Source organism: Zalophus californianus, chromosome 16, assembly GCF_009762305.2.
Source record: "Zalophus californianus isolate mZalCal1 chromosome 16, mZalCal1.pri.v2, whole genome shotgun sequence".
In the NCBI taxonomy this organism is placed as follows: domain Eukaryota; kingdom Metazoa; phylum Chordata; class Mammalia; order Carnivora; family Otariidae; genus Zalophus; species Zalophus californianus.
The window spans coordinates 26243152-26258737 of NC_045610.1; the positions used below are offsets into that span (position 1 = coordinate 26243152).

A 15586-nucleotide genomic window follows, 5' to 3' on the forward strand; every position below is an offset into this window, starting at 1 on the left:
TCACTTGTCATCTGGAAAATACAAATCAATACCACAATGAGAAACCACTTGCACCAGTTAGAATGGCTAAAATTAACAAGACAGGAAACAACAAATGTTGGCGAGGATGTGGAGAAAGGGGAACCCTTCTTACACTGCTGGTGGGAATGCAAGTTGGGATAGCCACTCTGGAAAACAGTTCGGAGGTTCCACAAGAAGTTAAAAATAGAGCTACTGAATAACTCAGCAATTGCACTACTGGGTAATTACCCCAAGGATACAGATGTGGTGAAACGAAGGGGCACGTGCCCCAGTGTTCATAGCAGCAATGTCCACAATAGCGAAATTGTGGAAGGAGCCGAGATGTCATTCAACAGATGAATGGATAAAGAAGATGTGGCTTAGATATACAATGGAATATTACGTAGCCATCAAAAAGAATAAATACCTACCATTTACATCGATGTACATGGAACTGGAGGGTATTATGCTAAGTGAAATAAGTCAATCAGAAAAAGACAATTATCATATGGTTTCACTCATATGTGGAATATAAGAAATAGCAAAGAGGATCAGGGGAAGGGAGGGAAAACTGAATAGGAAGAAATCAGAGAGGGAGACAAACCATGAGAGACTCTTGACTCTGGGGAACAAAACGAAGGTTGCAGAAGGGGAGGTGGGTGGGGGGATGGGGTAACTGGGTGATGGGCATTAAGAAGGGCATGTGATGTAATGAGCACTGGGTGTTATACACAACTGATGAATCACTGAACACTACATCTGAAACTAATGATATACTATATGTTGGCTAATTGAATTTAAATAAAAAATAATAAGAAAAGAAAAGAAAAACATTCATCTGAAGGAAGAAAAAAAAAAAACCTTTCACAATATAAGTCAGAAAGCCTCTATTCAGAAAAAGGTACAAAAGTACATACTCATAAAATTTTACATACAATTTCATGAGATTCATAGTAACCTCCAGCCCACTCATGATTTCTATCCACCCAGGTTTATAACGTCTAAGTTAAGGAGAACAAAATTATTTTTTGTTCTCCTTATCTTTTTATCTTCAAATTTTTAATCTTATAACTGACAAAATAATTTTACAACCTAAAAATATTGACTTCTTTTAGATTTGAACAAAGCAATTCATTCCTTTAAGCTGTATTTCTTTCAAACTAAATAATGCTACTTTTTAAATCCATAATTTACACCATTAGTTAAAGATTACCAAACTTACACTGGGTATTATGCACAAACAATAAATCATGCAACACTACATTAAAAACTAATGATGTAATGTATGGTGATTAACATTACCAATAAAAAATTTTTTTAAAAAGATTACCAAACTTAGATAATAAAATTTTAAAATAATTGAATTGTCATTTTTTAAGTCTGCACTAATTTATTCACTGTTAAACCATCTCTGATCCAGTAAATAAATGTCACAGGTAGAAAAAAAATCTTACCTGCAAAATGGGAAAAGTAGCAGTGGTGATGCCCATTTTGTGTAAATTTAAGAGCATTTCACTTCCACTCCATATTTTACAGGATGATTCATAATCCCTTTCCATAAGATGTTCAGAATTTGCTTCTAACCAACTAAAATAAAACAATTCCATCAACCAGTATCATCCTTACATGCACTATTTCAACAAAACAAAGAGAACTGTGATACATTGATCATATTCCTTGAAACTCTTAGTATCCAAATGTGAATTAAGACATTTTAAAATGCATGCACGTTTCATATTGCACAATAAATACTTATATAGCTAAAAAGTAAGCTTTTATTCAGAAAAGAGAAACATGCATGTGATTTCCCAGTTGTGTTTTTTTAGATTCACACTGTTTTATCTTTCCAACTGAGAACCAGGTATAGGAGCTGATCCCAAATGCACATAAAGGAAATATAAAACAATCTAATATAGAAATTAAGGTGTTACATATTAAGACAAAAATGTTACTAGAAAATATATTCATTTTTATGTATACATATACATTTTTACATTCAGTAAGTACTTAAATGCCTATATTATGTCAGACACTAATGGGACTGGGTACTGGAAATACAGCAATAAGTAAAATAGGCAAGATCCTATTCTCATGGAAATTACATTCTACTAAAGGGAAAAATAAACTTAGAAACACATATATGAAGCAAGAAAATATCAGGTAATGAAAAGTCATATAATGAAAATAAATTAGCTTAATGTAGTCTACTTGCTATTTTAATTTGAATGTCAAGGAATTTCTCTGTGAGGTGACATTTATTCTAACAATTGAATGCAAAAAGTACCCCGTCATGAAAGGATCAGGAAAAAAAAAAATTCAAAGCAGAAACAACAGGTAGTGCAAAGATTCTGAAATAGTAAACAAATTTTGCTTATTTAAAGACCTGACAGAAAGCAACTGTCGTTGCAACACAATGGGCAATAAGGAATAACATTATGAACAATGTTAGAACAATATTAGTGTTAAGCAGGAATCAGATCATGTTGAGCCAAGGTAAGGAATCTGGATTCTACTCAAAATGCAAAGGGGAAGATTTTAAATGGAGGGTTGATTGAGAGAACGTGAGCCTGTGAGCAGAGGGGTGGGTAGGACCATAGGGAGAGGGAGAGGGAATCTTGAGCAGGCTCCACACCCAGCATAGAGCCTGATGTGGGGCTCAATCCCATGACCCTGAAATCATGACCTAAGCCCAAGTCGAGTCAGATGCTTAACTGACTGAGCCACCCAGGAACCCCTTAAATGCAGTATTTTAAATAAGAGAGAGACAATCTGGGGCGCCTGGGTGGCTAAGTCTGTTGAGCATTTGACTCTCTTCAGGGTTGTGAGATCAACCCCTGGGTCTGGCTCTGCGCTTGCAGAGTCTGTTTGAGATTCTCTCTCTTCCTTTCCCTCTACCCTTTCCCCAACTAGTGCACTCTCTCTCTAAATAAATACAATCTTAAAAAGAAAGAGAGAGAGAGAGAAAATCCATTTTAAGTTTTAAAAGATGATTCCAGTTTCTAAGCCAGAATGGATTATAGGAGAAAGGCAAGAATGAAAGCAGAGGCCTGCTGGAGGCTGTTACAGAATTCTAGTTGAGAGATGATTCTGGGATAATAGATATGAGATTGAAGGATTTGGGATATACTATACAGGTGGCATTGTGAGGCAGTAATCAAGGATAATAGATTTCTGATTTGAGGAACTGGCTGGTACTGTTTGCTTAGATAAGGAAGACAGAGCATCTGGGCGGAGTAAGTAGGGGAAGGGAAGGAATTTGTTTTGTAAAGTTGAAAATAAAATCCAAACAGACATATATAAAGTACAGTTGGATATATGAAAATAGCATTCCAGAGACAGATTAGAATCTAGATTTATTATTGATTGGGCTAGACAGAGATTCAGGCCTTACTAGTACCACTATGGTACTCAGTTATGTAATTTAGGCAAAGTACAGAGATAGAGAAGAAATGAGGTCCCAGGACCAAGTCCTGAGGCACTTCAACATTTAAACATCAAACAGAATAAGAACTATCAAAAGAAACTGAGAAAGAATGAACTGTGAGGAAGAGGAAAATCAGTTCTCATAGAAGCTGTCTAGGAAAAAGTACTCCTATATGTGTCCTCTTGTCTCACTAGTTCACTTCTGACATATTTGGTCACTAAATATATGTGGGTTTTTTTTTTCCTTGCACTAAGCAATTCTCCAAGACACTAACTGGGTGTCCTATGATTCAATTCAATTCTGACACTAACTGGAGTTAGCATAAACTCCACAGGCTAAGCATTCAGATATCACCAGACTGCCCCCCCCACCTCTTCACCTCAGAGGCCAGCATTTAAGTCCAAAATGTCATCTGTGCTTCTGACCAAGCAATTATAAATCAGAGGTTCCCATGACCCCTCCTCAGGTGTGATCACTTACTAGAACAACCCACAGAACTCCAGGAAACACCTATGTTTACCAATTTATTATATAATAAAGGATACAGATAAATAGCCAGATGAAGAGATAAATGGGGAGAGGTCTGGAAGGGTCTGAGCACAGGAGCTTCTGCCCCTGGAAAGGTGGGATGCTCCAAGCACATAAATATGTTTGCTAATCTGGAAGCTCTCTGAATCCTGGCTTCATCACGTAGGCATGATGAATCTCCACTCCCAATCTCCCCTTTCCAGAGGGAGGGGGGGCTGAAAGTTCTAAGCTTTCCTTCTTTTTTTTAAAGATTTTATTTATTTATTTGACAGAGAGAGAGACAGAGAGAGAGAACACAGCAGGGGGAGTGCAAGAGGGAGAAGCAGGCTTCTTGCAGAGCAGGGAGCCCGATGTGGGGCTCGATCCCAGGACCCTGGGATCATGACCTGAGCCGAAGGCAGATACTTAACGACTGAGCCACCCAGGCGCCCCTGAAAGTTCTAAGCTTCTAATCATGGTTTAGTCTTTCTAGTGACCACCCCCATCCAGGAGCCCACTAAGCATCACCGCATTAGAACAAAAGACAGCCCTAGCACCCAGGAAATCCCAAAGGATTTAGGAGTTCTGTCAGGAACTGGAGTCAAACATGCTCTTAGTGCTCTTATCACTTAGGAAATTACAAAGGTTTTAGGAACTCTGTGCCAGGAACCAGGAACACAGAGCAATGTGTATATATTTTCCATTATTTCACAGAAGGTAAGCCAAAAACATTTTTTATAGAGTGAGGGTCCACAATGCCCAAACAACACTGTTGAGAGGCTGAGTAAGGTAACAGAAAATTAACCTTTGGATCTGGCAACATATGGATCACTGGTGACCTTGATAAGAACAGTTTTAGTAGAATTCTGCAGACAACACAACTGACTTCAGTGAGGAAAGACTGGGAAGTGAGAAAATAGAATTAGCAACTATAGACAACTCTTTCAACAAATTATGCTGTGAAATAAAAATGAAAAACTGCTACATGACAAAAATACCACTAGGAAAGGCACAAAGCACATGGCAAAATAGGGGAAAATGTATTTGCAACTTTTATCACAGACAGGCAAAGGGTTAATTTGCAAAGAGCTTCTACAAATCAGTAACAACCATAACAAAACCAAAGAAAGGACAGAGATGTCAACAGACAGTTGACAGAAAAGGAAATGTAAGTGGCCTTTTAAAATACTTAATATTGGGGCACTTGGGTGGCCCAGTCAGTTAAGTGTCCTACTCTTGGTTTCAGCTCAGGTCGTGAGCTCAGGGTTGTGAGACGAGCCCCACGTTGGATTCCACGCTCAGTGCGGAGTCTGCCTGGGACTCTGTCTCCCTCTCCTTCTGCCTCTCCCCCCGCCCACCCCGCTCTCCCTCTAAAACAATAAATCTTTAAAAAAAAATGCTTAATACCAATCATATTAAGAGAAATGTAAGTAAAAACTGCACTGGAATACCACTTTTCACCCATCAGGCTAGAAAAAAACAACGTTCATTCTCTCATACATTGCTCACAAGAGTATAAATTAGTCCTCCACCTGCTCACTTATTGTGTAAATTTTAGAAATCCTTGTCAGAATTACAGGTAGATCTATGCTTTGACACAACAATCCCATTTCTAGGAATTTTCCTATATACTCCCATACATATGAAATAATTTATGTTCAAAGTTATTCATTACAGCAATGTAACAGCAAAGATTGTAAACCTCAATACCTATTAATTAGAAGCTAGTTAAATTATTGTACATCCATGTAACAGAATTCCAGGCAACTATTTTTTAAAACTGAGAAAGCTTTCTAAATCTTGATATGGAAACATCTCCAAAATATATTAAGTGAAAAAAGGCAAGATACAGGAAAATGTAGGTAAAAGTACAGTGCCAATAATTAACAATACTGTACAGTATACTTAAAAATTTGCAAAGAGGGTAGATCTTACATTAAGTGTTCTTATAAAAAAATAATATAGAGGGCAGAAGGAAACTTTCAGAGGTGATGTTTATGGCATAGATTGTGATGATAGTTTCATGGATGTATACTTATCCACAAACTCATCAAGTTGTATACATTAAATATTTACAGTTTTGTGTATGTCAATCATACCTCAATAAAATGGCTTTAAAAATAACATTTTTATGCTTAAAATAAGATGACAATGGAGCACCGGGGTGGCTCAGTCAGTTAAGCGTCTGACTCTTGATTTTGACTCAGGTCATAATCTCAGGGTTGTGAGATCAAGCCTTGTATTGTCAGGTTCCATGCTCAGCAGGGAGTCTGCTAGAGATTCTCTCTCCCCCTCTCCTTCTGCCCTTCTCCCTCACATGCATACACACTCTCTCTAAAATAAATCTTAAAAAAAAAAAAATGGAGAAGACAAAAAAAAAAAAAATGAAAGTATAGTATGCCATCATTTGGGTAAAAAAGGAGGAATAGGGAAAGTATCTATATTGGCTCATATATGCACTGAATTGCTCATAAATATGCACTGAAGGATAAACTTATTCAGAAGGAGGGGAAACTAAGCAGATGGGGAATGGGGTGGAAAGGAGTTTTTACAACATAAATTTGTATATCTTTTATGTTCAAACATGTGACTATATAACATTCCAAAAAAACTAAGTACACTATGAAGGAAACAGTAAACTGCTACAGTAAATGGAATAGGATGTAGGGTCAAGATCTAAGATAAAGAGATTCTAGATCAACAACCTAACGTCTAATAAAAAGGAATTCAATGTAAACTTTAATAAAACTATTACTAAATCTACTAAAGTAGTGAAATCTTGATTAAAACTCATCAAACCAGAATCCTACTCAAACTGAAAGATAAAGCAATAAGTTAAAGCCATAATCCAAAATTTCAAAATGTTACTTAAAATCTTTAATGTTCAGCCCAATGTCCTATATACATCATACATGGGCTGTTAAATTAGAAATAAGATTCACAATTACCAATTTAAAAATCGATTATTTATTATATTCTTTTGAACAAGACAAAAGTTTGGACTGGCCCATTTCTAAAAGTTTAACAGGTAAGGAATAATCCATTTCCCAAGTTGTCTGATCAAAGTTTACTAATTAAAATACTATGGCATAATAGAACATGATTTTAATACAAAGGCAGCACAAATGACACTGTTAGACAAATGTTCTTACTTAATTAGGCTATAGCACACAGCTCGTAGAGGTTCATGGTCTTTCTTCCTTATATTATTATTGACCATACTATCTAGTTCATCTCGAGCAAACCGAAGCTGAACTTCTGTTACACTGTAACTTGCTGATTCCCGAGCACAGTCTTCAATGTTATGAGCTTCATCTAAAATGACAATCTGTTCTTTTAGATTGATATCCATCTATAAGACAAAAGAATTTTCCTGTAAAACATTCAGTAAAATGGACTTAACAGCAGTAGGCAAGATATTGCATTTAAAACTTCACACTATAGGCCAACATGGCAAGGATTATTATCTAAGTAACTGATTCTAGGTCTAAAACTTTTAAAGCACTAAGGCTAACAAATATCAACATTATAGTTTCCCATTTTTCACTCTCAAAATACTTTGCGAATCTATCAACCAAAATATGAGTTAACTGAGTCTGGATTAAGGTACAACTGGCCACACAAAAGGGTATAAAAATCTCACTATGCAATCTCCAATTTTAAAAGAGGAGTTTAAAAAAAAAACTTTAAAACTAAAATAATTATACAAGATTCAAAAGACTCTCCAAATACTAATATAAATACAGCATGTATCTGTTTCATTTTAGTTGTTGCTACAACCCTTCATTTTGAGAACTGTTCTTCCCCAGCTGCCATGTGATGCTGACAGAACTGTTAATCTGTTAATTAAGGGACATCACCACTCTCACACCATAGACTCAGAACCCAGGCTTGTCAGTTAAAGTATTCCATCCCTCTGTGGTCACAGGTTCAAGAAAGGAGATGAGATTCAAGGTAGGCCAATCAGAGAAATTTGGGTGCTGAATATAAGATCATGTTCTTTTTTCCAGGTTAGGTGGCTGCTTGTGGTTATCTTTGTTCCCACTGGAAAGAAACTGCCTGAGAATAAAGCCTTCACAATGAAGTCAGCCAAGTATTTTTTCTTAAGTTCTAATGAAGCTGGGTTTCTGTCACTTGCAATTGAAAGAGTCCTGGCTTATACAAAGTAATGTAACAAAGCAATTGCCAGTGAGTTATTCTGAGGAAAAAATATACAGAGTTGACAATGACTGAAAAAGAACCATGGAAGAATAGGAAATATATTGGGGTTTAAAAGATGAGTAGAGGGTTGCCTGGGTGGCTTAGTTAAGCGTCCAACTCTTCATTTCAGCTAGAATCATGATCCCAGGGTCGTGAGATCAAGCCCTAAGTCAGGCTCCGCACAGGGCACGGAGCCTGCTTAAGATTCTCTCTCTCTCTCTCCCTCTGTCCCCCCACTTCAAAAATAAATAAATAAAAGGTGAGTAGAATTTGGATTTGGATAGCAAAGGGAGTCGGGGCATTTCAATATAGGCATCATCAGAAGCAGAGATATAGTTAAGAACAAGGTATCCTCAGGGGACTACGAGGTAATTTTTGAAGGGTCCAAGTTGGGAGTTTGAGGCAGAGATATCAGAAAAGGTAGATTCAAGCCAGACTATTGAGCATCTTGAAAGTAAGCTTAAGAGACATGGACTTTAAGCGACAGATGAATTGATAAAGAAGATGTGGTATATATATACACAATGGAATACTACTCAGCCATCAAAAAAATGAAATCTTGCCATTTGCAATGACATCGATGGAACTAGAGAGTATTATACTAAGCAAAATAAGCCAATCAGAAAAAGACAATTATCATATGATCTCATTCATATGTGGAATTTAAGAGACCGAACAGAGGATCATGTGGGAAGGGAGGGAAGAATAAAAGACGAAGTCAGAGAGGGAGACAAACCATAAGAGACTCAGTCATAGGAAACAAACAGGGTTGCTGGAGGGGAGGGGAGGGGAGTAGGGGGGATGGGGTAACTGGGTTATGGACATTAAGGATAGCACATTAAGGATAGCACGTGATGTAATGAGCACTGGGTATTATATAAGACTGATGATTTGCTGAACCCTACCTCTGAAATTAATAATACACTATGTTAATTGAATTTGAATTTTAAAAAATTTTAAAAATTAGATAAAATAAAAAAGAAATATGGACTTTATCCCATGAGCCAAGAGTGCAATAGATTTTGAAGCAGATGAAAGCTGTAATAAAAGTAATATTAGGAAGACTGACCTGGCATTAATATGTACAGTGGCTCAAATGAAAGGGGCCTAGCTAAGAGGCAACCAAATAAGAGGTAGGACAGTAGAAATAGTAAACATAATAATGCCTATTAATTTTAAGTTTAAATAGAAAGCTAATGAGAGTTGTGCAGTAAGATCTAAAGAGAGGAATAAGAGGTGAATATACCAAGTTATTCGCTTTTTTTTTTTTTAAGTAAGCTCCACGCCCAGTGGGGGGCCCAAAATGGAGCCCAAACTCATAACCCTGAGATCAAGACCTGAGCAGAGATCAAGAGTCGGACGACTAACTGAATGAGCCACCCAGGCTCCCCCAAGTTATTCATTTTTTCTCTTATGCTGTAACAACTGGATGGTTTTAAGACGAACCATGCAAATAAACACAAATGCTATATCCGAACTTCATTTCTCAAAATCTCACAAAGCATAATTTGCATAGTATATTCTCCCCACAAAGTTCTTCAAACTATAGATTCTTCAGATGAATGTTTTAAAATAATTCTGACCATTCATAAGTAGAAGGAGTGATACTTACTACTAGGTCTCAACTGGGGGTAATTTTGCACCCCCAGGTTATATTTGGCAATGTCTGGAGACATTTTTGATTGTGACAGCTGTAAGGGTGCTACTGGTGTCTAGTGGATAAAACCAGAGATGCTGCTCAGCATCCTACAGTACACAAGATATCACCACAACAAAGAATTGTCAAGCCCAAAATGTCATTATTATAGGCTGAAAAAACCCCATCAAAATCCCACTCAGGGCAGGCGCCTGGGTGGCTCAGATGGTTAAGCGTCTGCCTTCGGCTCAGGTCATGATCCCAGGGTCCTGGGATCGAGTCCCACATCGGGCTCCTTGCTCCTTGGGAGACTGCTTCTCCCTCTGCTTCTCTCTCTCTCTCTCTCTCCCTCTGTCTCTCATGAATAAATAAATAAAATCTTTAAAAAAAAAAATCCCACTCAGTACTAGGTCCTTAAAAGTATTAATTACTTTGGACATTAAGGTGATAAGATCTAAAATTCGGTTTTTAATACACCTCAGTATATGTTTTCAGGACTCTAATCTGCTTATACATTTACATAAATTAAATATAAAGCAAAAAATAAAGTAAAAAGTAAAACATCTAAAAGCTTTCACATTGATCATTTACATTCCAGTAAGTAGGAGAAAAGTTCTAATTTTCACATAGTTACTCACACTTTCCCTTATTTGTGCATCTAGAAGATAGTTGTAAGGACAAAATATTATGTGAGCATCTTCTATTAGTTCTCGTGCTGTGTAATATGGACATGCCTTTAGTTTTTTTCCCAAACTGACAAGTTCTTCTATATCCCAGGCTTTGCACATTCCTTGAAGAGTCTGTAATGTGTGTTGATCACTAATTTTATGTAAACCATGATAAAAATAGCAGGATTTGCCCTAAAAACAAACATGCGTTACTGAAATGTGAATCAACAAAGGAATAAAACAAGTTTATCTCATAATTTTCAGAACATCATTAAAACCATAAGGCAAAGATTTTACAGGAGAGAAATTATACCATAACCATAATCACAGCCATTTTAAAGAAACTCTATTAGTTGACTCAGATAGAGCTCCAGATCAGTATAGCTCTAATACTCTAAACTAACCTGAAAAAAATGTTTTTAATTATGTTTGTTGTGCCATTGTTCTGATTAAAGTGATATTAGGCAAAAAACATTTCTTGAAGGATACACAAGAAAATGGTTGCTTTCAAAGATGACAACTAAGTGACTTGGGGACAGGAGTGAGAGAGATTTTTCTCTATAAACACTTTTTACATTTTTGTACAGTTTGAGCCATGAGACAGTATTACTTAATCAAATATAAAGAAGTAAAACGAAAGGAAGAAAGGAGAAAGGGAGAAAGGGATGTCTTAGGGGAAAAAAATAGAAGTGTTCACTATAAAATATCTGGAAGATACAATGGAGTACTAAAAATCCCACTAAATTATCTATAATTCTATCACAGAAAGAATGTACTAGTAACATTTTGATGTATTTCATTTATACTTCTTCTATAACTATGTACATATGGATACATCTCTAAAATGTGACCCAATATTAAAATAATGAGAACATGATTATTAACTGTTAAATCTCATCTTCACAAAAAATTCTTCCAAATCTAAAATAATTTTTTAGAATTATTTCCGGGGCTAGTTAAGATTAGTTTTTCTTACTTGAAACAAAAATTAACTTTTAGCAGGTAAGTGCATTGCTTTTCCAGTATAGGACGACTACCGTAAAAGAAACAGTGAACAAAAACACATGTGCCTTTGGATCAAGCCAAAAAATCGGAAAGTTTAGACTTTAAGGGCACTTAGAATGACACTCCTGTGCAGGCTGATAGCAAAACTAGAATGGCTCATCCATTTTAGCCGTGTAACACAACCCTGAGGGGAGTCTGTCAATTGAAGTGTTATCACACTTTAAGCTCTTTTTCACTCAAACTGTCAGTTATCTATTTATCATTTCGCTTTGGTAATTCAGCCATAGTAAACATAGACACCTATAGTGACTTTGTAATTGGCCATCATTACAATACCAAATTACCCTAAGGACTTGAGAACAAGAAAAAGAATGTTCATGTATGGCTATGAGCTAAGCATTCTGAGGCAGAATTAGGTCCAGACAACCAAAAGCAGGTATCTTCAATTATTTATAACCAATGAGAAAGAAATGCATAATATAAAATAATATATTCACATTACATGGTAGAAGGTGATATATCAATTAAATTAAACTCTAGGGTCTATGGCTCATAGCCTTTTGTGTAGAACCAACTCTGTTCGACAAAATACTAGTGAAAGATAGAACAACTTTCAAAATATATTAATTTACCATTGGTCATTTCAGACTATCAATTTATGGTTCATGAATAATTTCTGAGTATATTCCAGACTTGTAACTTCAGTTTCAGACTAAATGAGTTATTAAACTGTACACAGACTATCAAACTAATACTGCCAAAAAAATTATTGGTTTTACTAAAGAAGACTTCTCAATTCCACCTTGACCAAATTCATATTATTCAAGATTTCCCTTGAAAACTTCAAAACCACCAATGACATATTTTTAAAGTTAATAATTTAATATAACTTTTTTTTAAAGAGAAGTTTGTACTAATCAGAATTACAAGATAGGATAATCATTATATTTCTTTCAATTAAAAAGCATTTAAAAATTTACTCAGAGAGCCTAAATAAACTATCTTCTCATGAAGTTTTAAAATATACAAAATATATTAATTAGATCGAATTAGGCTAAATTATTTAAATACTTTTATCTCCTCCTATGACATCATCCATATTTGACTACTTTTGGTAGCGGGATTTCAAAGAGGTACTAGGAAATTAATTTCAAGGAATTAAATATCCCCAAGCTTTAGAACCAAAACCTATCATTTTAAACTTGAAGAAAGATTTTATGGTAAAATTATTTTTCAAAAAATAGCAATACTAGGGACACCTGGGTGGCTCAATGGTTAAGTGTCTGCCTTCGGCTCAGATCATGATCCCAGGGTCCTGGGATCAAGCCCCGCATTGGGCTCCCTGCTCCGTGGGAAGCCTGCTTCTCCCTCTCCCACTCGCTCTGCTTGTGTTCCCTCTCTCACTGTCTCTCTCTATGTCAAATAAATAAATAAAAATCTTTAAAAAAAATAGCAATACTAGCAATTCATTTGGTTTTCATAAGTTATTTGATTATCACTGGAAATATACATATAAAATAGAAAATGAACATGTAAAAAATTGAGTAAATTGAATCTTTTCAGCTTATTTTTTTCTCTAAAACAAAATAACTTTACTCACGTTTCTTCCATCCCGCAATTCCATGCACTTTTCATTTCTGTTGAAGTTACCTACTACTTCAGGATGGACACAAGTATGATCCCTGCTGGAAAGAATAGTCATTGGGACCCCTGAGTACGCTGTCCTCCGGAGCTCTCTAGTAATCTGAGCTATCTGTTTGTGTGTGCGTGTCCCAAAATATATTTTGGGTATCTTGGATTTCCCCCCATGATCCTTCTTAGTCGTACTGGAGGAATCTTGACTGCTTCCTTGTTTAGTAGAACAACACCTGGAACAGTGACCAGGGGGCTATAACAAAGGAAAGAAAAGAGAACTTATGCCTGGTTACCACAAAAAATGTTATTAAACCCCTCAGAGAATCAGAATCTATAAGTAATAAATCACAACTGTCAAATAAAGAGAAATGTCAAGATATTACATCATCTAAAACTTGCCATTAAAGAAAAAACTACAAATTCCATTTCAAATTGCTTTTCTTGCACTCTTAAAAGTTACAATGTTTCCATATTTGCATGGCTTTCTAACATATCATTCCGACTCTCAAATTCCAAATGTTTTAAGAGGTTTTAATTATAAAAATAAGACAAAATGGAGGACAATTTTCATTTTTGCTTAGGCTTCAAGTGAACTCGTAATAATACAGTTTAGAGTTGATAGTGCTATTTTTGTTCACAGTGTAGCCCATTCAAATATTCTATACCAACACTTTAAAGAGCATTTTAAATACAGCTTACAAAAAAATAGAAATATCAAGTTGAATCTAAAATAGCATTAAAAACAAGAAAACTATCCTCTAGCAAAGGGATGCAAATGAATGCAAATTATCAATATTTAATAATGAGGCAGGTTGCTTGTGTGGAACAAATACATCTGAAATTTGATTACCTGTCATGGAATTCAAATCCATCAGTAAAATTTTTCAGGATAGCTTTTTCTGGACAATTTTACTCATAATTCAGTTCCACAATTAAAATAATTAGATAAATGTCTCCTAAACGCAACATATGGAAGAGCAGGAATATAGTCTGTTATTTACCTGATTTTTCTCTTGTTTCCAAACTCAAAAATAAAATAAAAAGTTCAACGCTCTATATTAGAACCATGAGTTGTTAATAACTATTCCCTCCTCAACTTCAATTACTATACAAATGAGACAAAATGCAGCCTCATTTAAGAGAAATACTGTGAAATGGTTATAGAAGTGGTCACTGATGGGGAAAAAAAGCTAAATAGCACAGTAGGTTAAGAGAATTTGTTCAATAGAACAAAGACACCTTTTAACTGAAGTTTTTTCTTGTTTTTTTTTTTAATTATAATCAGTAAGAGTAGCCTTCATAAACAAATGCTAAGTCATAGCATGTTACACCACAATACTGGGGATCAAGCTGTCTTTTAGCCTCAACTCAGTGGAAAAGAAGTTCAAATTACTCCCAGTCTCGCTCAACCTTGTCCGCCATTAAATATTACAATACATGATAGAATGGATGTAAATGTGACCCTTCTGGAGCTGTCACTCACTGGGATAAAAGGTTCACTGATGTGCCAAATAAACAGTCAGTCAAAGCAGATAAAGTTACAGCCATGCTGGAATTGTTACATTCCCCTCTCAGGTTGCCAGTAGCAGCAGATTTCATTACAGAGTGCTGCCACATTAAATAGCCAGTTCCAAATATCCTGCCTTCTATATTGAATAATTACTTATTCACTGAAAGGATAAAAAGAAGAGTTATGAATGGGGCTCTTGTCAACAGTGGGGCGGAAACAGCTGACATGTGGTTTATGTTACATATGTTGCAATATCTAACAATTTATGGTCACACAGAAAATGGAATGCAAATTATATCATGGTATTTCTGACTGAATTCTTTTTTGGCCTTTGCAATGATCACATTAATTAACCTGGTAAATGAATTAAGATAACTCTAGGTAGAATTAGTTTACTTTTCTGTACCTTTAATCTTTTCACTCATTATACTATTTCTCTTCCTTTGATACAATAAATTAAATACTGAATATTAAATTGAATACTGAAATGTTATATACCATATAGCTATATCATGTCCAAGCATAAAAGTAATCCAATAAAGTGGTCTTCTCTCAAGGCTTAGAAAACCTCCTTTTTGATGAAACACTTTCAACATCAATTTCAGTTAAAGCTTTATCACCTACACCTTTTATTTTAATTCCACTTTTTTCTAACCAAAAGTCCAAACAATACTGAAATAAAAATAAGTCAACCACCTCTGACAAATAATTTAATATATAACTTAAATACCTTCATACATATATATCTCCCATATTTTTCCAAATAAAAAGGGATGCTATTATATAGTTTTATAACTTGCTGTTCTGTATTAAAACTTTTTACTTTTTAAAAGGGACGAATTTGGCATTAATAATTTTAAAAAAGGATCTCCCTATCTTAAAATGCTATGATAGTAGCTGTAACTAACAAAAATAAAAGATCGAGAACTAGTTTCAGAAAACTTTTCCCAGGCACCTGCGTGGCGCAGTTGGTTAAGCGACTGCCTTCGGCTCAGGTCATG

At 35.4% G+C, this 15586-nt stretch overlaps 1 protein-coding gene across 2 annotated transcripts in view; it reads right to left on the reverse strand.

Annotated features, from left to right (window-relative positions):
- Positions 1-15586, reverse strand: part of BRIP1 (BRCA1 interacting protein C-terminal helicase 1) — a 177247-nt gene that overhangs the window by 110032 nt on the left and 51629 nt on the right. For both annotated transcript variants that reach the window (XM_027568558.2, XM_027568557.2), the window contains exons 7-10: positions 13041-13328; positions 10406-10627; positions 7084-7283; positions 1455-1587 (exon numbers count right to left, since the gene is read on the reverse strand). In XM_027568558.2, coding sequence (XP_027424359.1) covers positions 1455-1587; positions 7084-7283; positions 10406-10627; positions 13041-13328 — 843 coding nt within the window. The remainder of the gene's footprint in view (positions 1-1454; positions 1588-7083; positions 7284-10405; positions 10628-13040; positions 13329-15586) is intronic.